This window comes from Exophiala dermatitidis (assembly GCF_000230625.1).
Source record: "Exophiala dermatitidis NIH/UT8656 unplaced genomic scaffold supercont1.2, whole genome shotgun sequence".
NCBI classification, from domain to species: Eukaryota; Fungi; Ascomycota; class Eurotiomycetes; order Chaetothyriales; family Herpotrichiellaceae; genus Exophiala; species Exophiala dermatitidis.
Window position 1 is genome coordinate 250,549 of NW_008751647.1, and position 21,552 is coordinate 272,100.

At 54.0% G+C, this 21,552-nt stretch overlaps 8 protein-coding genes across 8 annotated transcripts; 4 read left to right on the plus strand and 4 right to left on the minus strand.

Annotated features, from left to right (window-relative positions):
* Window positions 1–108: 108 nt before the first annotated feature.
* HMPREF1120_01600 (uncharacterized protein) lies at window positions 109–3,261 on the minus strand. Its single transcript, XM_009155619.1, has one exon. It carries the CDS (start codon window positions 3,032–3,034, stop codon window positions 1,070–1,072), a length of 1,965 nt encoding a protein of 654 aa, XP_009153867.1. The 5' UTR covers window positions 3,035–3,261; the 3' UTR covers window positions 109–1,069.
* Window positions 3,262–3,815: 554 nt separating this feature from the next.
* HMPREF1120_01601 (uncharacterized protein) lies at window positions 3,816–7,386 on the minus strand (the record flags this gene model as incomplete). Its single annotated transcript, XM_009155620.1, has 4 exons — window positions 3,816–3,824; window positions 3,902–4,015; window positions 4,122–7,167; window positions 7,226–7,386. The coding sequence occupies 4 exons, from the start codon at window positions 7,384–7,386 to the stop codon at window positions 3,816–3,818; spliced, it is 3,330 nt and encodes a 1,109-aa protein (XP_009153868.1).
* Window positions 7,387–8,149: 763 nt separating this feature from the next.
* Window positions 8,150–9,559, minus strand: HMPREF1120_01602 (uncharacterized protein; the record flags this gene model as incomplete). Its single annotated transcript, XM_009155621.1, has 1 exon — window positions 8,150–9,559. The coding sequence occupies one exon, from the start codon at window positions 9,557–9,559 to the stop codon at window positions 8,150–8,152; it is 1,410 nt and encodes a 469-aa protein (XP_009153869.1).
* An 809-nt stretch (window positions 9,560–10,368) lies between these two features.
* Window positions 10,369–11,265, plus strand: HMPREF1120_01603 (uncharacterized protein; the record flags this gene model as incomplete). The annotated part of the gene is made up of 1 exon (XM_009155622.1): window positions 10,369–11,265. The coding sequence occupies one exon, from the start codon at window positions 10,369–10,371 to the stop codon at window positions 11,263–11,265; it is 897 nt and encodes a 298-aa protein (XP_009153870.1).
* Window positions 11,266–13,537: 2,272 nt separating this feature from the next.
* Window positions 13,538–14,560, plus strand: HMPREF1120_01604 (uncharacterized protein; the record flags this gene model as incomplete). The annotated part of the gene is made up of 1 exon (XM_009155623.1): window positions 13,538–14,560. One exon carries the CDS (start codon window positions 13,538–13,540, stop codon window positions 14,558–14,560), a length of 1,023 nt encoding a protein of 340 aa, XP_009153871.1.
* A 1,297-nt stretch (window positions 14,561–15,857) lies between these two features.
* Window positions 15,858–16,838, plus strand: HMPREF1120_01605 (uncharacterized protein; the record flags this gene model as incomplete). Its single annotated transcript, XM_009155624.1, has 1 exon — window positions 15,858–16,838. One exon carries the CDS (start codon window positions 15,858–15,860, stop codon window positions 16,836–16,838), a length of 981 nt encoding a protein of 326 aa, XP_009153872.1.
* Window positions 16,647–19,570, minus strand: HMPREF1120_01606 (cell cycle arrest protein BUB2). The gene has a single exon (XM_009155625.1). The coding sequence runs from the start codon at window positions 18,968–18,970 to the stop codon at window positions 17,624–17,626; it is 1,347 nt and encodes a 448-aa protein (XP_009153873.1). The 5' UTR covers window positions 18,971–19,570; the 3' UTR covers window positions 16,647–17,623.
* A 329-nt stretch (window positions 19,571–19,899) lies between these two features.
* Window positions 19,900–21,399, plus strand: HMPREF1120_01607 (MATE family multidrug resistance protein; the record flags this gene model as incomplete). Its single annotated transcript, XM_009155626.1, has 1 exon — window positions 19,900–21,399. The coding sequence occupies one exon, from the start codon at window positions 19,900–19,902 to the stop codon at window positions 21,397–21,399; it is 1,500 nt and encodes a 499-aa protein (XP_009153874.1).
* Between the last annotated feature and the right edge of the window lie 153 nt (window positions 21,400–21,552).

Sequence of the window (21,552 nt, forward strand, 5' to 3'; positions counted from 1 at the left end):
CCTCGCGGGTGACCGAGTGAGTACCTTGCCGGCTCATTAGTTTCTGTTATCAAACCCACAAAGGCACGGGCGGTGGGAGAGATCACGGCTCTGTTGTTGACACAGATATCATTATTTGAGCATGGTCAATGGCGTCTGAATGAGCCAGACGGAAAGGACTAGTGGCCTACAACAACAGGCCCATCAAGCAAAATGGAGGTTAGTACTGGTTGATTGGCACCTACTTACCTAGGTACCAATAGGTATGTATTGTAATAGTGCGTCGAACATGAAGGTGACTACCTAATTAAGCCACTATGCTATCGTGCTATGTAAGTTTCGAACATTGGATGAAATACAGCTGCCTGACAACAATCTTTTCCCTGCGTACGCTAAGTAAAATTCGCATCCTACTACCTATATGGAAATGTTGTAATCCAAAGTCAGACAGTGCACATTCGGTACCTTGACCAGACCGCTCACTTCCCTACCTAGGTAGGTACTACAAGGGACCTTCCTTTCTCCTTTCCTTTTCCCTTTTTCTCGCCTGCCACTGCAGAGAGGCCACATCCATGCCATGCCCATTCCCATGCACATGCCAGCCGTTGTCTCAAGGGCAGAAACAAAACCACTGTGGTAGTGGCAGTGGCTGTGATATCTCAGTCGGGAGCATGAAGCCAATGACCGAAATCATCAGACCACAGGAGAGTATCTGTATGTCGGAAGATACCTTATTGATATGTCTTCATATCAGGACTGGGATGTAGAAAGGAGCTTGAGCTCGTCCAGCCTGGTCCTGTCCTCGTATCAATACCGTGATGGCACTGCACCAGAGGGTTGCAGTGCTGCAAGTCCAGCCAGCAAGCCAGCAAGCCTCGTGTAGCCGTAGAGTGCGAGAGTCATCCGTCTCCGTTTCTTGCGGCATCGTGCAAATTCCTCTTGGACACCAGGTCCAATGCCACTGGATACAACGCAACTCCCGAGCTTCAAGTTGAATTTTGACCAGTAACCATTCGACTCGCCATCGGCCGCAACGGTATGCTAGTAAGGTAGCTCATTTACCTACCTAGGTAATAGTCCGAGTCACCGTTCAACCGCCTCGGATACTTGTTGTAGTAATCAGTTTCTCCTCGGCAGTACATCTTTCACATCTGCAATCGCCACCAAGCACGGCGCGTAGTCTGGCTCTCCTCTGCCGAACATCGGTCTCGTGGATATCGGTATAATGGTTCCAAATCTCCTCACCCGCCTTGATTCCGGTCCACGGAACGGAAACGCCGTTGGCGTTGGCGTTACCATTACTACCATTCACGCTCCCATGACCATTCGCCAGACTTGAAGAAACCTGCTGCGGCTGCCAAACTCTTTCCCTGACAACAGTCAAATTCCTCACACCAGACGGTTTCCAAGTCACATTCGGATTGCAGCTATGGTTAGCCAGACACCAAAGCGGATGGACGGCCGCGACCTCAGGCTTGCCCGTCCAAGTGGACTGCTGGGCGTCCGCGACACCACGAAACTTGGCAAATAGGGTCTGGATGATCCACCAGTCGTATTTTACCAGCCATTGCTTGCTGTACGGCCGACAGCGGGGGCGGGAGTGCATCAGGATCTCGAACCACTGCAGCACCAATTCGACGTGGTGGCGCACGCTGTAGGGCAGGGTCTTGGGACCGGACTTCAAAGGTATCTTAAGGTTGTTGGGCGCCCGCGACGACCAGTCACCCCACAGGTACTTGATCTCGAACAGATCCAAGGGATGGACTCGCTGTGTTTCGGCCATTTGCATGGTGCGCGACAGCAAGAGGAAATACAAGTCCCATTCGGGCGTGGTGGAACTCTCGGCCCGTCCGAGGACGTGGATGTCTTCGTTGCCGCTGGTGCCTGGGCAGAAGGGCGTCTGGCCGGGAGGATAGCCCTCGTCGGTCTCTTCGTCGTCCTCGTTGGGCGCGTGGTATTTTGTCCTCGCGAGGTCCCAGCACGCTTCCGAGCAGAAGGGGAGATTGCATCCGGGGCAATACCACCGTTCACCTTGAGGGATGGTTTCCATGTCGGCCGCACACGCGTCGCACAACGCCTCGCCGTGCGGTCGGATCGCCGTCACGGCCGATCTTTCTTGCAGGATCGTGGCCCCCGGCGCGAGGTCCTTTTTGGCGTACAGGCCAAGCTGTGATGACCCTTCTGGGCTGCTGCTTGTACTGGTACCTTGTTTGCCGCCTGTCCTTGGCGTGGTCAAGCTTGGCAAGACCGTAATTTCAACCTCCAAGTCTGGCGCCGCCTCCCGGAGCTTGTTGTTGATCTCGTCCAAGGCGTGTCGCGACATGCGGTCCGGCTCATGGTCGTTCCACGGATACACCTGCCGCAAACTGGATCCAAACAGACTAAATTTGGGCGTCTTCCGCAGCTCCGACACACTGGTGTTCAGACTCAGGTCCGCCGCGTACACGGTGAACAAGTCGCAGAACTCGTCCACGGCGGCCTCGGACGGCGTCATCGACGGCGACTCTTCGGTGGCTGTGGTCTCCAACAATTTCTTCTTGACCTCCAGCAGGTCGTCGATCCACAGTTTCGCCTGGTGTTGACACCCCAGGATCAGAGCCGAGCGACACAACAAGATCAACGACCGGTACTTGAGCTCCAAGGCAACCGTAGGATCTTCAGAGACAGGCCACGGGTCACCGTTAGCTTCGAGCGGCTCCAGGTCCGAAATGTCTGGCCCTTCGAGCACCACTTCGCACAGCGTATATGCCACGTAGGCATCTGCGAGCGCGAGCTCACTGTACCCCAGGGCTTCGTAGATGGCCGCCCGTTGCAAGATCAGTTCCGGCACCGGGCCGGGACTTTCGCCCAACTGTTCGGTCAGTCGGTGTCGCGCCAGCAGCAGCGCCGTGTATTGGTGTCCACGGCTACGCAGGGCCCTGATGGATTGTAGAGACGGCCCACAGGGCGAGTCGAGGTCGATGCCATGTTCTTCAGGCAGTTGGGCAAGACATTTTTCAAGATACTCCGGCAGCGGTGGCAGCGAGGACGTGTCGTTGTCGGTGCGCCCGTTCATAATGCTCTAGGAGGGGCGTACAGTATATTGTTTACATATCCCTCAGCCAGACGAATAACTCTAATCTGGAGATAGTGATGTTAATTATTGTTGTTCGGAAAGGTCGGAAAATGGAACTCGGTGATGCTGTGGTGCCAGTGGCAATAATAATAAAAATATCAAGAAAGTATCGGAGCAAATCTTTTATAACTTCGGTTCCACAATCGAGTTGGAGTTCGTCCTTCAAGTTCCGCATTCCACGTCCAGATCAATTTTGGCCTGGCGGAAGAACCAACGAAGATGAATGTACGTTGTGAAGTTGAGCGGGAGACACAATCTCACAATCTGAAGATCTTTATACTAGGAAAAAGATAGACTTCATGCACATCTGGATACGGGCACATCTACATGTATGGAACCGAGCGGTCTCTGTACCATTTGGCCCGTGTCCGCCAAAAGTCCATTTCCTAACAGAACTTTCCTCAATGCTCGATTGCATGGTTCAAGCTGTCTGGGAGTTGAGGAAGATATCTATCTACTTGGTACTAGTAGGATCGAAGCTCAGCGGCCCGGCAAGGGCTTTCTGTCTCTGACTCTGTCGATCACACTGTCCTATCACCCGTGGTAGCGTTGTTTCACATTGCTTGCGGCCTCGGATTCAGAGCAACCGTGGACTCGCAGAACTCAGTACGGTCATTCCACACGGCAGAACTGTACTAGTATGGTGCAATCATCCACCATATTTACCGTAGTCCTGAGTTGAAGCGTCGCTTACAGCCTCGGGCCGGGGTGGCGGTCCACATTACATGACCTGGGACTTGATGTCAGCATCATGTATAACATAGTCGAGGCACTGCATGTCCTCTCGGGCCTTGAATTGTTTCATACCTGGCAATTCTCATCCACCACAATGGTTGCGCCGCCAGCTCCGAACCCTTGCTCTCCGATCGCTTCAATCTGGCCCCGTTGTAAAGCCATGGCCAGTCGAGCCAACATGCCCTCCTGCAATGACGCCAGACATGTCAGCATCATAGTCAGACCAAAGTCAAAGCATGTCCAAGGTGGACATCAGCCATGCCCTGACCAGTATCTCTTCCATGGTACCTACCGTGACATATGTGTCTGATGCACCCCGCCTCCGTTCCACGTCGTTGCGACTGATGATTTCGTAACTGCGATGCATTGCTCGTCGACTACGAAGCCGCCGGGCCGAAGTTGCATCCTCGGACTGTGCCTCTTCATCACTCTCATCGTCCTCGTCTTCATCATCTTCCCCGCGCATTCGTCGGCTGCTTCTTCGCGCCCCGAAACGTAAAGAACTGTGCATCCCTCCGCCTGGGTTGGCCACATCGATTCCCCGTTCCGCCATCTCGCGTTCTCGGCTGTCACCGCCAGGGCCAAAGATCTTGATCGTGCTGTCGATGCCACTGCAAGCGATCATGGGTTCATATGGATGTCCCTGGACCACATTGACCACCTCGCCATCGCCCTCCAAAATATTGAGGATTTTGCTGGTTTTCCGGTCCCAGATGAAGAAATGTCCATCGTCCGAGCCACTGACCACGTACTCGTCGTTCAGGCCGTAATAGTTGACGTCCTTGACCGTACGCGTGTTGCAATGTCCCTGGTACACTCTGGTGTGCGATGAGTACGGCACATGCAGGTTGACCAGGGCCCGTTCATGGGGCCGGGCGAACCCTAGCCGGCGCCGAAACAATATCCTTTCAGGCGCTCCCTCATCGTCGTCATTTTCTTCCTCACCGTCAGAGCCGGAGCGCTCAGACTCAGACTCCTCGTTCTCGTTGTTGTCCTCGTCGCCCTCATCCTCGTCTTCGTTGGCGTCCTCTACATGTGCTGCTGGGGGCCTTCTCATCTCCATTTCGGACCCAGCGACACCCTGAGAAGCTTCCGGCGAGTCCGCGGTCCTCACAATGTCAATGGCTTCCACAATGCGTTCTTCCTCATCTGGATCAATGTCCTCTTGGGAGCGTTCAGTGCCCTCTGTGTCGGGCGAAATCTGAAGTCTCAAGCCGCCAAAGGCACGATTGACGAAATCATATGTTACCCCTTCACCGGCACGCATGAGGAGACTTCGGCCCACCTTGACTCCCCAAAACCGCGCTGCAGCTCCCTTGTCCATGACTCGGATAGTTCTGCAAGCGCCGGAAGGCTCTGTCACTGTTTCTGCCATGCCATGTCTCTCCGCCAACCTGACGCTCACAACAGCCGTCAGAAACGCTTGCACCGCCGATGTCTGGCTGTCAAACACCATCCGTCTCTCATTGACCTCGAAGCGATTCGTGTCCAGGTCGACAACAGGGACACTGTCATCCGCGAGATCCAGGAGGTACGACCGCAGCTTGTCGACAAAAGTGTGAACTGTGTCGTCTTCGTCCAGAGGGAATCGAGGACTATCGCTACTTACATTAGCTGGTCTTTTGAAACCTTGCAAGACCGCCTCTTGGCCCCCATCTAACCACAGAAGGATGGCTTTCAGGAAGTCGTAACAAAATCTTGACTCCCGAGTGATATGTTTGCCTTCATGAGCAGCGGGCCTGATCTGGGTGAAAGAATTCAAGCGCCCGTCCGGAGCAGAACTGAGAGTTTGCAACCGACCGCCCAAACATCGGGCTAGACAGCCGGCTGCTTGGACAAACCGCCAGCTGGCTTGACGATTCCTCCTCAGTGTGTTCTGTAGTCGAACATCTTCTTCACTCGGGTTGACTGGATAGGACCAAGTCCGCATAATCTCTTCCATCTGGGGCAGCAAGGATGCACACTGCCCTAGGACAGAAGTGAAGACTGCCGTGTGAGGCGTGAGCTCCTCGGAAGTCTCCATCAATAACGCGGTATCTGCATTTAATCTGGATGAAAAGTCGAATAATGTCTTTCGCATTTGGACCAATGCTCGAGCCACACGCTCACTCGATCGCTGTGCCTCTGTGAGCAAAAAATCCCGAGGAGAGTGATGTTCCGCGGCTATATTGGTTGGATTGGCACGAATAGGTATCAGCTCAGACTCCCCATCCTCATACCGCGCCAGCAGAGCGGTGTTTCCTTCTTCAGCCTGGCTATCGGAGACACGCCGTAGACGTCTACTAGGATTGGCCGAGTCAGCCAAGCTGCTTGATGAAGCGTTGGCCTTTCCTCTCTTCCTCTTCCGGTCTGATCGATTTCTAAGACGAGCAGCTTGAAATGCCTCGTCAGCTTTGGCGTCCGCATCCCTGGCATCAGGAGACTTGACTATATCAAAACTGTAGATGTGATCGCCGGACCAAGAAGCGATCATCTCATTCGGATTAGCGTCGCTGATCTTGCAAGCAGTGATATGCCCATGGTCAGTCGAGCCCATTTTACGCTTGTTGTTGGGTGCAAACCGTCGCACACAGCGGGTAGCCTCGGCCATGCTCTCATCGTCGTATGTACCGACGACAGGGACCCGGCCTCCCGGACGGCCTTTCTCCGCGTCCATATCTCGGCCCAGCATCCGTCTGTCATGCAGAAAGCAATGAAGGTGAGCCCCGCCTAGGGCGATATACTGAGGCTGATTGGGCGCACAGGAGATGGTGTTCAAGTCCAACCCGTATCTCTTGTAGGAAATGAGCGGCGGGGGAACGTCGCCGACTTCACTCTCCGTATTTGCACGGTATCTGGCATACCCACGCCCACCGGGAGGAGGAGGGTACGCAGACGATGGCTGTCTCAAATCCCATTGACGGACCTCTCCGTCCTCGGAACAAGTCAAGAAGAGGTAGGGGCTCGACTCCGTCACGATCCGCTTGACCCTGTCTGCATGACTTCGGTACACACGCGCGTTTGTGTTCCCTTCATTCAACCACCTGGCGTGGCGGAAGAAGTTATTAAACCTCCGACTTCTTGTACTCGCAGCAAATGTGGGATCGGTCGACCCACTGTTGGCGGCACCACCGTATTCTAGGTCGAAGACGCGTACTTCCGAATCGCCTGCGCAGGTTACGACGGTTCGGTCACCCGAGTGAGGCATAAACTTGACGGAAAAGATATTGGCACGATGACCAGTGCTCACACACGTATTCAAAGTGAATGGTTTGGCCAACCCGGAAGGGTTATAACCCCAAATGTTGAGATAGGTATCGTCCGAACCCGAAGCGAGTAGATTGCCACCTGAAGACCAGCTGCCAAAGTCAGTCAAACACCGGTTACGCCGGAGCGGGAGGGAAGCGGAAACAGTACCTCAGGGCGTTGACACAACCGGTGTGAGCTCCAAGCTCGTTGACAATGTCCAGATCTTGCACCCATGTCTTGTCACCATACAGAGTATTCACGGAACCACTCTTTCTAGATTCGCCCAAAGATCGCTTCAATAACTTGACGTTGAAGTTGTCGCTGCCCATTGTGAACTAGTAGCCGGGATGAATGCAGCCAGCGGCGATGCAGGGTAGAGTTGAATGCATTCAGAACGTTGTTGAGTAGCGGTATGAGCCCAGGAGCTACCTGGTCTTCAGACACACTGAGGCTGAAGCAAATCAGTCGGTTGAGTAAGTCGGAGGCGGCTGAAAGTTACCGGCGGATGATGAAGGACCTCGTGGCATGTGGGAACAGGTGGGAGAATCCGAGCGAATGTGGCGAAGACGAGCGGTCTTGTCTGGAGAACTGGATAACAAGTTATGCGAAGTAATGCCGCCAGGATCAGTGGAGTTGTATTGCAGACTGCAGCCAAGGCGTATCTACTGCTTCTGTGAGAGGCAACAATCAAGATGCACAGGCAGGCCAACTTGAAGTGGTGCTGCTGCAGCTGCGCTGATGTGGTTGAGTTGTTCACCCGCAGCCTTGCCACCCCGCGTTCACTGCAAGTGCAGCTCGCGGCCCGCCCAGCCTCGCCTCGCAGCCTTGCAGCCGCTAAACACCGCAAGGCTGTACAGTACCTCCCAGTTTGGTTTCTACAGCTTGGACGCTGTACACTTCTACACAATTTGTGTTCTATTTGCATCGTGAAGTCGAATAGACTCGTGTACCACAAATTCCGTTCTTTCCCACCAGCTTGCGAAGCTAAGTAAAAGCCTATGGCCGATCTATGGCTTCATCTGCTCCTTACATTTTCCTCCATGGGGTCCCGTAACCTGAATGCGCCGTGGGCTTCTTATGACCTACTTGACCTTAATGCATATCCCAAATGCCCTTTCTATTGACGGAATTCTTCGGCCATTCGCGCGCATGGTTCCCCGCTGCTGATACAGCTCGAGCGACCGCATCATCCATCTTCTTCTGCTCTTGCTGCACAATGAGGCGTTGAAGATCCCGACATACGGCGATCTCTTGTAGTAGCTGGTCGGCGAGTGTGGAATGCGCTTTGATCAAATGCCCGAGAGCGGATGAGTCGGATGGGGCTTGGAGATTGGCCAATGCCTGCGCGCAAGCCTGTATCTCGAACTGCACGCCCTCCATCGACGATGGCCATTGCGAATCGAGGGCAGCGGCCAGACTCACCGGTGGCTTATCGCTAACTCCACTGCCAGCAGATGTGAAGTCTTCGGAAAGTACAACCGCTTGCCACTTGTCGAACTGTTGCATTAGAGTGTCCAGCAATGCACCTTGTTTGGTAAGCTCTTTCAATTGTCTGATTGTCTGCGCTAGGACGAGTAGCCTGTCCGATCCCTTCGACGTTGTTGAGGATTGCCCCTGCCCAGCATCAAGCCAGACTTTTGTCGCATGAGAGTTGACTTTGCCTTGCCGCTCTCCTTCTAATGACTCTAGGGTGCAGAGTTTCTCTCTCAGCAGGTCAGAGCGCGATGCCAGCTGCGAAGTGATGCTGTTTGCATATCTTGAAAGCATATTGTCAGCTTCCTCATGGACCGACATCAGCTGTAGCAGCTCGTCTCGGGAGCGCCAAACCAGCGCCGAAGTGAGAGACGAGGAAGAGGTACCGCTCGAGCCTGAGTTTCCGGGTGGTATAGTCGAACATGGTTGAAGTGGGACCTGTTTGGTTCTCTTCGGACTGTACTGCTGGTTGTAGTTGGTGAACTCGGGTTTCTTGAGGCTGGGCTTGTCGTTCAACGTACGAGTGGTGCCTCCTGACAATGGCCGGGCAGGCTTTTGGATTGCTTCAGGAAGACGCCGAGCCCGGGAGTCCGGCTTTATTGAAGAACCCAAGGTGCGACTGGGTCCATTGAGCCTGGTGGACGCGCTCAATCTTCGACCATGCAGCTGCGAGCTGGGAGCCGCTATTGAGTCCAGTTTGTTTGACGGGGCTGCCGGCCGTGCGGCTTCCGAAGTGGCATCTTTGGAAGGATTTCTGAGGGTACTTGTCGTAGAGTGACTTCTGGTGTGGCCTGCCGTTGACTGGCTTGCTGTAGGGACACTCCTCGGTAATCCAGTCTGCGGCGGGCGAACCTGGCCGCCAACTGCTGTAGAAACATTCTCACCTCGCTGCGACGGCTGCTTTGGCACTCCGGTGATACCACCTTTCACCGGGGGTGCGTTCTGAGGATTGGACTTATGAGACGAGCCATCTCCGGCTTTGTTTGCCTTTGAGGAGGTTCGCGCATCGGTTCTGACTGGAATAGGCATGAGGCATGATGTCAGTTGTGACGATGGATGCACCGGGATGCTCTTGACGCGTATCAGTCGCTAATAAAGACTGTACCTGGTACTAGTATGGGCGCAGTTGAAGTGCTCTTGGTCCAGTTTCCACGTAGGCACCTATATCTCGTTGCTATTGGTACAACGTGAATGGGTTGTGCAGGGACACGTAGCGAGGTTTTGAACTTGAGGGCCTCCGCAAGTAAACAGCAACCAACAGCAACCGTCGAATCAGCATCTTGAGAGGACATCGCAAAATGTCTCCGATTGGCTGTTAGCCAGCCTGGTGGCTTACATCAGCCAGCCCGGGAGCGTCACTTGTGGAGCCCGTCTTTTCACACTCTGTCAGTGAGTTTCGACTTCACGGCCTGTTGACTACCGGAAAGAGCTCAGACCGCTCTGGTTCTACCGCCTAGTTCAATGGCTTAGAGAGCGGATGGACTGATGGTCTGCGAGCCTCTGTGGGTGTTGTCCAGGAACCATGAAGACAAGCACAAAACAGCAAACGCATGGCCCGCTCGAGTCACTCGGCTATGCACGCTTCGGAGACTTTCGAACAGACAATAGGAGGCCCTAAGTTGACCACCAAACGTGCTCATGGATTGTGTGAGATTATAAATATAGGTCCATCCAACCTGGCTGCTTGTCAACCGGCACTGAGCACAATCTACTAGAAGTTCGTCCCTTTTGTTCCAAGAACCGGTTCGCCCAGTGGTGTACTTGTGCGACAGCCTATCGAACCACACAATCAGATACTCAAGCCTCAGGCATTCCTCGGCTCACACTACCTCCACAAAATGGCTGCCACTTCCACTTCACCAGAAAAGCAGATGTGGGAGGACCCGAAGGTTGCTAAGTCCTACGCTTCGGCAGAGACCATCACAGGCCCCTACGCGCAGCGTCTACTCGAGCGGACATTGGCACCCGATATTGAGGGTGACAAGGAGCTGGAGGTGCTAGATCTGGCCTGTGGCACAGGAATCGTGTCAGCCAAACTCATGGAGATACTCAGCCAAACTGCGACGCGCGGTGTGAGTAGCCCGGGGTTGAACCTGACATGCGCCGACTTCAGCGAAGCAATGGTCGAGCTTGTCACCAGCCGCATGAACACGGCTGGCTGGAAGAACACCAAAGCCGTCAGGGCCGACGCCATGGATACCGGCCTTCCCAGTGCCGAATACACGCACATACTGATGAACTTTGGTCCAATGATCGTACCAGACTGGGCAGCTGCGCTGCGCGAGATGCATCGTATGCTGCAACCCGGTGGTACCCTAGGGCTCTCGTCGTGGAAAGAACTCGGCTGGTACGCAGACGTGAGCGCTGCATTCGCGGAAGACCCTGAACTGCCAGCTTTTCCGGCAGCTGACAAGATGAGCAATCTCATGGCCGTTAACGGCCACTGGGATGATGACCAATGGATCAAAGAAACAGTACAGGGGACCGGGTTCGAGGATGTGTCGGTGGAATCTATGCCACACAAGACCACTTTCCCGAATGTAGATGACTTCTTCCCCTTCATTACAGGCACATTAGGCTTCGTTGCAGGAAGATACTGGACCAAAGAGCAAAAGGACAAATATAGTGATCGAGCAAGAGCTGTTGTCGAGAAGTACATGAGGGATAAGTACGGTCAGGGTGCGATTACCTGGGATTGGGTGGCTCTTCTGACCACAGCGAAAAAGCCAGCCTGAAGGACTCAGACTGGGGAGCGCATCGTCGTTCGGCTGGAGCGCAAGCAAAGCATATCCAGATGACGCTTTCGTTCGAGGTGCTGTGTTCCACCCTTTTCCCTACCTCAGGGGCTCCTTGGCAACATAGCCAGATCTTGGAAGAACGGAACATAGTGGAGTTGTTGTTAGGTAGTCAATGTGACTGTAAGGGCTTACCTCTGCTACCAGCTCGCTTGTGGGACTGGGAATAGGAAGTTCTAACCCTTGACATACATCATCAAACTGCGACATTGCTCGAATTTAGCCAAGTAAAGGCCAAGTCGTGTGCCATGACCCCGTCGTGATAATCAGAAGAGTGAACATGGAACTGGTGGTCAATGCGGAGGAGACATGTGCGAAGTGGACCGCCTGACACCGGAGTGGCGATAACAAACTCCCACAATTTTTCTTCCAAAGCCTCCGTCATAACAAGAGCCCTAGGCTGACTTTAGGGCAGACTCCTGACAAGCAGAGACGCCATACTCCGGCAGGATGGCCGTCAAGGGCCGAATTCAAGCCACGCATGTTACCGTCATCAACGAAGCAGTCACTCCGATCGGCCAATGCCATGATGGCGGCGGCAATGTTGAGCGTAGAACGAGATACTGTAGGCCAGCGACGTCGACTTCAGTGAACTCCGTCCAGACCGCACCCATGACCAGGATGCATCGAGTGGCATCTTTGGGCGAGGTCAACGCTGATAGTACTCGCTTGCGCGATGCAATCTGACTCGTGCTCTATTGGATAAAAACCGGGACATTGAGCAGCTTCTCGTGCACGAACGCCCATATCAGGAGCGTCTTCGGACGAGGCAAACCGGCAACTTCCAGAGCCGAGCAGATATTTGTCAAACTTCCATTCTCCTATTCTCTTGGTCCGAGTCCGAGCGTCGAGCCTGACTCGCCGTCGCCCTCGTCAAGTAACCAAGATCCCGGGACTTGGGGGCAACGATCGGAGGAACCACCACGTGGAAAACCCAAGGATATGGCAGAGCTGAAAGATCCGGTGCGGGACATCGGCAGACGTATCTCGGTGTGGCATAGTGCCTCGCAAAATTCGCCGTAGGTGATGAGGCTATTGAGTGCACGGGCGGACGAGAGCAAAAAACCACGAGGCATGAATGGGGACGCCGAAGCTGAACCTGACTTTTCTGTTCGCCCAAGCGAGCCGTGGATCCCCGGTCTCATTCCGTGTCGTCGGAGATATGATGAAAGACAGAGTCTCAACCCGCGATGTCACTCGAAACGGGTACGTAGAGGAAAAGTGGTAATATGGCGCATGTTCGGGGAGAACTCACTCAGGTATAAGAGAATGGGAAAGTTCTTGGTAAGGGTAAAATGCAACTCACTTCCAGAATCCCTGATACTCTCCATCAAGTTGCACTTCAAAGAATCCGATTCCTTCGACTTTTCAGCTGCACGTCATATGCAGGGACGAATATTCCTCTTTCTTGGTTGAACCAGTAAACGAGCAAGACCTTGAAACCCTTCAGAAAGCGGCTGGGGCATTGATACCCTTTCTCACATGTTTTACTCCTCCATAGCCTATAGGCACCTTTAGGCACCGATAGGCATATCGTCTAGAGGATCTGCCCCCTAAACCGTGCTAGGCCACCCTTCAATTCCCGAGCGGTGAAGCTTATCGCCGCCCCTACCACCCGCTAAACCATCCACTACCGGCACGCCTAAGGCCCAATCGATCCTCCGAACGCGAACGCCGGCCAACCCGGCGCTTCCTCTGCAAAGCAACTCTGCCTGCGCCGGTGATTGCTCCATACAATCTCCACCTTCACTGCGCGGTTCCCTCCTAGACACCTTTTAGTGACCTTTAGCAAACACCAGCCTAACACGACTCTACAACCTACATTGTACTACTGTACCGCCCTACGCTTCTACAGAAGATCTGGACCTGATCTTCTTCTCTCCTCCCTCTCACTATTCTTTGCGTGACCACTGCGGCCTTCCCCTCCTCCGAGCCAGCTGCTCACCGGCAGCCTCAACGGCTTGCACTTCTCGGGAGTTGCTGGTCACCTCGAAGATCATCTGTTTATCTCCGAAGGCGACCGTCGGTCCTTCCTCACCTGGGCCGGAACTCGTCAGGAATGCTACAATCGTGTCCTGTGGCACAACGTCCAACACTACACTGGCTGTATCTTAAAGACAGCTTTCCAGAGCGTTATGCTCACTTTTGCGCTCCCGCTCCATCAAAGACCTCAGCGACACAATACCCAATGTCAACAAACACACAGACCACCATGACGCCGCGGACGGAGACGCCTACAAAACAAATGACTCCTTCGGACGACCACATGTCGACCTTCCCCTCCATGGCCTCTCTCGCACTTCCAGAGAGTGTTGAATTGCCGCCCTCGCCCCAATATGAGGCTCCCGAACTTCCGTCCTCGCCGTCGCCTGCATCCTCGCCTCGAGTCGAGGGCGGATCCCAAGCAGACCGCGCCGAATATTTCTCCCTCACTACACCACCTCGGACCCGGCCACTATCTCCCTCAGGAAGGGTGCGGCCGCTGTCGACAGGAGGAAGCACCATCCTACCGCCTATGCAACGAGCTCACTCCTCACCTGGCGTAGATTCCTCTGGTCGATACATTACCCCTTATGCCACAAGCAGAAGACCCTCTTCGCCGTTGAATTCTGGAAGGAGGAGGAGTCCACTGAGGTCGGCTATGGAAGAGACATACCCAAATCACAGCAGCCTGTCATCCTGGAGTGGTCTGAACATTGAACCAAACATACCGGAGAATGCAGAGCTTGAGTTGGCTGGGGATGTTGAGGCTCCGCAACCTTCACCTGTTGCCTCATATTCCAACACATTCCCCAGATCTCGTCGTCGTATACCCCTGCACCAAAGTGCGAGCGCACCGTCATTACACGCCAGAGCCGTCAGTCCGAGCTTGTCTGGGAGAGTTTCGCCATCGCCATCCTTTACTTCGCAAAAATACGCTTACGAACCTTACCCGTCGTACTCATACAGCTCCGCCTCCAGTATGCCCAGTACGCCCACATCTTTTCGGTCGCGGTCACCATCTATCAGTTCTTTGGAGACCATTGAGGATACTCCAGATGCTGAGGAAGCAGCCCTGCTCCAAGACGAAGAAGCAAAATTGAAAGGCGAAGAGGGCGACATGATTGAGACACGTAGGAAGAATTCAATGGAGAGTCGAGCAAACAACTTGCGGAGCAACAAGGAGAGGAAGCGATGGTCCGTATGTGGGGCCGAGAGGAGGGCAGACTTCTCCCTGGAGCCTATCGAAGAATGATGGAGTGGCAATGGATTGTGATGACATGCGACTGCGTGAGCCACGAAAAAGGGCGGGCCCCGTTGAAGTTCGCATAACCTTGGACATGGCAGCAGCCAGCGTTCAAGGCTTTCAGAGAGGCACAGTTCAAGTTGAACAGAGATACCCAGATGGCAGTGTATTTTGCTTTTGCGACGGCGTCTGGATTGGCCAACAGTCAGGGTGAGCGGTTTTAGTTGCCACGTATGGCTTTATGAGAAATGCGAATATGATATGACAGACTCGACCACTGGTCGAGTTCAGAACAATCTTTTTATTTCCTTTTGTTCAGTTTTGATTTGTGTTCTGTTGTACTACTCGGAGTACTGTAACGGCAGCGCAGCCTCGTCGGAGGTATTTTAACGCCGCAGACCCAGGGCGAGGCTGAACCCTGCATGAAACAACACGAACATCTGGCCCAAATAATCCGCTGCAGTGACATGAGCCCGCCCAGTCAGTCAACAGTTGACGCTCAGACAGCGCCATTAGGATATCCCTTGCTGTAAGTCGCGGCCTGCCGACAAACCGGGCTCGACGTCGACGGCCGCTACACGTGATAGATCTCGAAACGAACAGCTCCCAAATGAGGGCTTCCATAAAGTTCATCCTTGGAGAGTAGCGACTCGGACGGTTCCGCGGGGCTCCTCCTTCAAGTCGAAGCAAGCACTGCAGTGCCCGCTGTACCAGTAGCGGATCAAGAGAGGAATACGGGACAAGATGGAATCCTTTGAGAAACATGGACTAGACGAGTCGGCCTTTGGCGATTCGGGGCTGGCTGGGCTAAAGACATTTGACGCATTTCGTGAGTGGTACACCCAGAGGATCTGGGACCCTACTACCCTTTGCTTCAAGTTGAATGCTTAAATTCTTGTTATTCCTTACATTGTACACTGCAGCAAATGGGCCACTGCCCTCCGAGTCCATGGCTCCGGAGTCGGGTGGCCGCGGCTTTTGCGCCTTGCGTGCATTTTGTTGTCTACGAACTACCTTACGCGCGATGTGTTTTATTGCAGTGGACTGACAGATGTGGGTGTGTGTTATTACAGCGAAAACGAAGCCAAGCTACACATCGACAACGACTCGCGGCGGACAATGGACGGTAGCGATCATGATCCTGTGCGCGTGCCTGACAGTAACTGAGCTGCGGACATGGTGGCGGGGCACCGAAACACACCACTTCTCAGTCGAGCGCGGCGTGGGCCACGAATTACAACTGAACCTTGACATCGTGGTGGCGATGCCATGTCGCGACCTACACGTCAATGTGCAGGACGCAGCAATGGACCGGATCATGGCAGGCGAGCTGTTGGCAAAAGAAGACACGAATTTTGAGATCTGGACGGATCCACGACAACGATGGCGGCGCCGACAGAAGAATAAAAACAAGCAATATCAGGATCTACACGGAGGCGACGAGCAGCGCCAGCGACAAGAGGAAGAGGACTCGCACGTCGGACATGTGCTGGGCCACATGCGCGAAAACAAGGGCCGCAAATTCCCCAAGTCGCCGCGACTGCGGGCCGGCATGGCCGTCGATAGTTGTCGTATCTACGGGTCGCTCGAGGGCAATAAAGTGCAGGGGGACTTCCACATCACGGCCCGGGGCCACGGATACATGGAGTTCGGCATGCAGCAGCACCTGGACCACTCGCGGTTCAACTTCTCGCACCACATCAACGAACTGTCCTTTGGCCCACATTACCCTGGTCTGCTGAATCCGCTGGACAAGACTTCGGCCGTTACGACTGATGTCCACTTCATGCGATATCAGTATTACCTATCTATCGTGCCTACCATCTTTACCAAGCGTCGCGTGTCTACGAGTTCCGGGGCTCTCGATCCCGCCGCCATTCCTCAGCCTCCGACATTAGATCTCACGCCCAACGACCACCGCGACAAGGACGGCGTTGTCAGACACGTCCCCAACCCACATGCTGGGAGGGACTCCAAGTCCGTCTTCACGAATCAGTACGCCGCCACCTCCCAGAGCCGCGAGGTGCCCGGGAACACCGTGCCCGGCGTCTTCTTCAAATATGACATTGAGCCTATCTTGTTGATCGTCAGTGAGCGCCGCTCCAGCTTCCTGGGTCTCATCGTCAGACTCGTCAACGTCATCAGTGGCGTCTTGGTCGCTGGCGGCTGGATGTTTCAGATTTCAGAGTGGGCTTATGAGGTTTGGGGCCGGAGGAGGCAGAGGAGTACGGCGGGCATGGGAGTCATTAATGGTGATATCAATGGGGATTTGGATCGAAAAAGATAGAAATCGCGAAATCGCTCTTCAGTATGGTTATAAACAAGCATGGTTACATGTAGTTCCGAGAGCCTCAGCCGGCGTTCAATGTGAGACGAAAACGTAAGATTACTTTTTTTCCTGCTGGGCCAGGCTCTTTGAAGCGCGCGAGCAGTGTACTGTGTTGTACCATCTCATAGACACTACGTTCTCAAAGGTCCTCACCAAACTTGAAGGGCATAGTGCATTGCCTTACCCCTTTGAGAAACAATCTTGGAGTATAAACCCATGAGCTCTTCAAGTTGATAATGCTCGACGAAGGTCGGTGCTTCCAGGCACAACTTGAACGACATCAGTCACTGCAGATAAAGCTGCATCGGCCACCTAGGTGTCGGCCAGATGCGTTCCCGAGGAATCAATGCCAGAAATGGCGCATTTAATCCTAACGAACTAATCTGGCTTCTCCGGATCCTCGGCAAAATGGCCTCCAGTTTATTCCCTAGGTCATCTCATATCGAGGCGTTGGTACAGACATCGAAGTCGTAAACTCGTAAAATTCCGTAAAAAGTACACGCCTTCCGAGAGGACGGCAAAAGAGATCGAAGCCGCACACGTCCATGACCGCTCTCATCCACCTCAGCCTGAGGACTCAGAGACGACGCTATGTCATTAAAAAACCGAAATCTCAGCATGGACAGATGTGGTTATTATTCCAGGCCATTGTGTCAGGAGCCATTGAGCCTCCATGTCACGATGCAGCATGGCTTGAAGTAGTAGATGCGGTTCGTTCAGCAAACCAAGTTGGTGGGACATGCTCAAGAGGCCACCCTGCCATGTGCCACGACGTCCCGGTAGACATCCTCCGGGAGTTCTCTCACGATCAGAACCGTCATCTTGATCACCTCGTCAGCATTGAGGGCAGGGAAACTCCTCAGTAACTTGGCGGGGCTGGGCTCCTCCAAAAGCTTGTCCTTGAGCAACAACAGTTGTGCTACGACACATATGACGTTGAGATGTACTCCAAAGGCGAAGAGGAAATCCCACAGCTTCAAGACCTCAGGAAGAGGCGGCGTGCATGCACAAAGCGTCAGGACGGATGGAAAGGCGTAGATCTTGGCCGGTAGAGATTTACTGAGCAAGAATGATGAGAGGGTCGGGTTGATGTATGAGAGAATTCGGTCAATCAAGTCCAGTCCTCTATGCACGCCGGACATGGTGGGAGAAAGGTAGGAAGGAATATGCTCAGTCAAAAGACAAGTGAGAAGGGCGTAGGCCTGAGCTTCCGACCTAGAGGCATACAATAATGGTGCTGAAAGGACATTTATGCCTTGGAGGTACGTCGCCTGCGGGTATCTCTGAGCGAATTCGGAGCGAGGTTCGGAATTTTGTTCATCGTGGATGCGCCAGGCTGTGGCATTCAATAGTCTAGTGAGACTTGCGTCGGTGACGCGCCGTTTGAACAGCGTATCGGTCGCGAGGGTGCGGAACACATCATTCGAAATCTTCTCGTAGGCAGGACTCCGACTGCGGTGGATCAGGTTGAGGTATGTATCGGTGGGTAGAGGAGCCACATTCAACAGCGTGAGCCACAAGTATATCCGATAATCTGACATGCCTTCCTTGGTCGCCGTGACACCGCTAGTCAAGATCGAATGGCGAAGTAACGACAGCGCAGACGAGGGCGTGGTCCCTGGAGGAGGACCGTCGCGCAATGTCATTTCCAGGCTGGATTTCCGAGCGTGGCTGGCGATGTGATTCGAGGAAGGGGTTGAAGGGGGTGGCCGGCGTGAACCTCGTGGGACATATGGTAGAGGAGCGTCACTATTGGCACGAGCTCGTGAAGCAACCGTAGTGTTTGTGCTGGACATGTTCGTATTGGCATGGGATGAGGTTGGTGCTTGATGTAGTTGTTCTCGTGAGGGCTTTGTTGACACTCCTACCCGCGGTCTCAGGTTCGACGATTGGGTGCCCATGTTGCCGGCGGAGGAGAGTTGATTGTGGGATTGCAGTCTACGCAGCCCACGGGATTTTTCGTAAAAGGTCTGGCTCGGAAGCGTGTTCTTCTCAGGTGAGTCGGGCAGCCTCACCGAGGTCGGGTCGGGAGATGGAGGGAAGACATGTCGACTGGCGTCCAGCTTATGTGGGGAGAGAGACGCGGTCATGATGGTGTGTTGATTGTTGATCGATGCAGTGTGGTTCTCGGGAGGACGCCAGCGGGAGTGCTAGTCGAACGAGGCGCGAGGACGGGAGGACGACAGGGAAGCAGGGAGGACATGGAAGAGGGCGCCTGAGTTTGTGGTCTATTTGATCTGGAGGGAACCTGAAGCGAGTACGATCGCATGCAGCAGGATTTAGTGGTAGAGGTGGAGGAGTGTTTTCTTGGGTGTTCAAGATTGTAAACCAGCCACTGACCCAGTTTGGACGTTTGGGGGCCGCGGTCGCAGCGGGAGACGCAGACACAGCGCCCGGAATCCAGCACTGCAGATAATAATATTCGTCAGTGCCCCGCCAAACTGCGCCCTGGAATTTGCCCGGACGCGACTCAGCGCGTTCGCCTGGTGTCGGGCAGGGATCCGGGGTTGCACTCAGATTTCAGGACGAGCATCGCTTCAGCTCGACCAGATGAGATGAAGTGTCGAAGTCAATAATAAACATGTATGCATAGGTAGCAATGTTGTACAGACCATCGTCGCCCGATCTCCAATTCGCCCACGCGCAATGACCTGCAGCACCGCGCACGCTCTCATCACATCGCCCCAGCCATTCGCTCGCTAAAGACAGTGACAAGCGCGACCAAATGGCTCCTCCGGGCTCAAACGATCTACAACGTTGTACGGCGTGCAGCCTCCCGGTCTCGCCCATCTCCACCTCCACCAGACACACCGCCAAAATGAACCACTTTCAAAGTCTGATTGACAACCACGCTCTATCCTCCTCCCAGACTTCGACTGGCGGTTAGAATTCCGCTTCAACCAACAGAGGCATCCGACTATGCTCAGTCTGATGTGAATTCATATCGAGCTGTGCTGGACTGAAGACGGAGACTTGTGGCAGCCAACCAGCACCAAGTTTGATTGCGCGTTGTACCGCAATGGCAGGACGTCGCCCTTCCGAGACCAGTGCTCTCCTCAGTGAACATGGGATTGACGACATACGAAAATCCATAGCCCAGGTCGACCAACGGCTTTATGGTACTGCTACGGACGATGATACAGCTCTTGACAAGAATGAGGACCTCGAGACCAATTGGAAGACCGAAACCGGTCTTCTAGCTCGATACTCTGGGCCCCTGATACTGACCTATGTGCTACAATACTCTTTCAGCCTGGTCACTGTCCTGGTAGCTGGTCGTTTAGGCACGAAAGAGCTTGGAGCGGCGTCGCTCGCGACCATGACGGCCAACATCACGGGTCTATGTGTCTACGAAGGACTGGCCACGAGCTTAGACACGCTGACTTCTCAGGCATTCGGCAATGGGAAAAAGCAGTTGGTGGGGCTACACGTCCAGCGCATGTGTATGTTGGTATGTGTTGTGACAATTCCAATTGGCGCTGTCTGGGTGTGCTCACCATGGATTCTATCTGCGCTGGTGCCGGAGAAGGACGAAGCTGTCTTGGCCGGCACTTTCATGAGGATTTATCTGATGGGGGCTCCCGCCTGGGCGATATTTGAAGCCGGAAAGCGGTTGTGCCAGGCTCAAGGTGACTTTACTGCGTCGCTCGCCGTAATCGCCTTCTGTGCCCCCTTGAACGTGCTGTGGAACTGGCTCCTTGTCTTTCATTTCGAATTGGGCTTTGCAGGCGCTGCCTGGGCCGTTGTGATCTCCAACAACCTCCAACCCATTGTTTTGGCTATCTACATACGATATTTTGCGCCGTCAAACCTCCAGTGTTGGCCCGGGCTAGAGCCTCGTCGAGCGTTCCAGAACTGGGGCCCAATGATCAAATTGGCCATTCCTGGAGTGCTCATGACTTTTTCCGAGTGGCTGGCCTTTGACATTCTTACCATTGCCGCCGGCCATCTGGGCGCAGCCAACCTAGCGGCTCAGTCAGTTCTGATGACCGTGGTGGTCACCATATACCACATTCCCTTCCCGATCTCGATCGCTGCGTCGACCCGATTTGGCAATCTGATCGGGTATGGAGCCTTGAACGCGGCTCGCACGGCGTGGAGGACACATTATCTGATCTTCATGTGCATTGGCACATTTGACGTGATCGTGCTAACTTCATGCCGACATATTATTGCAGCCGTTTTCACCACCGACGAGACTGTCCGCGCAGTCGTCTCTTCGGTCCTTCCCATCACGGCCGCCGCACAATTCTTCGACGCCCTTTTGGCCATTTCCAACGGGCTGTTGCGTGGCCTGGGAAGACAGAAGGTAGGCGGCTGGGTCAATCTCGGGGTCTATTACCTTTTCGCCCTGCCACTGTCGTTCCTTTTGACATTCGGGCCGCCACACATGGGCTTAGGGGGGCTGTGGATTGGCCCATGTTTGGGTCTGGCTGTTGCGAGCATCATGATGGCAACATACATGCGTTTGACAGACTGGCAGAAAGCCGTCGACGATGCTCGGGAGCGGGAGGAGTGAACTTGTAAGCAAAAGAGCATCTCGATGTGCTAGCTACCATTACGTCGGCTTGGTCATACATGAGTTTGCCGGAATTGCGCGGGATGCGATAGATCAAAAGCAGGAGACATTTGGGGTAGATTTGTTTTGGAGTTAGTAGGTAGAAAGCAGTAT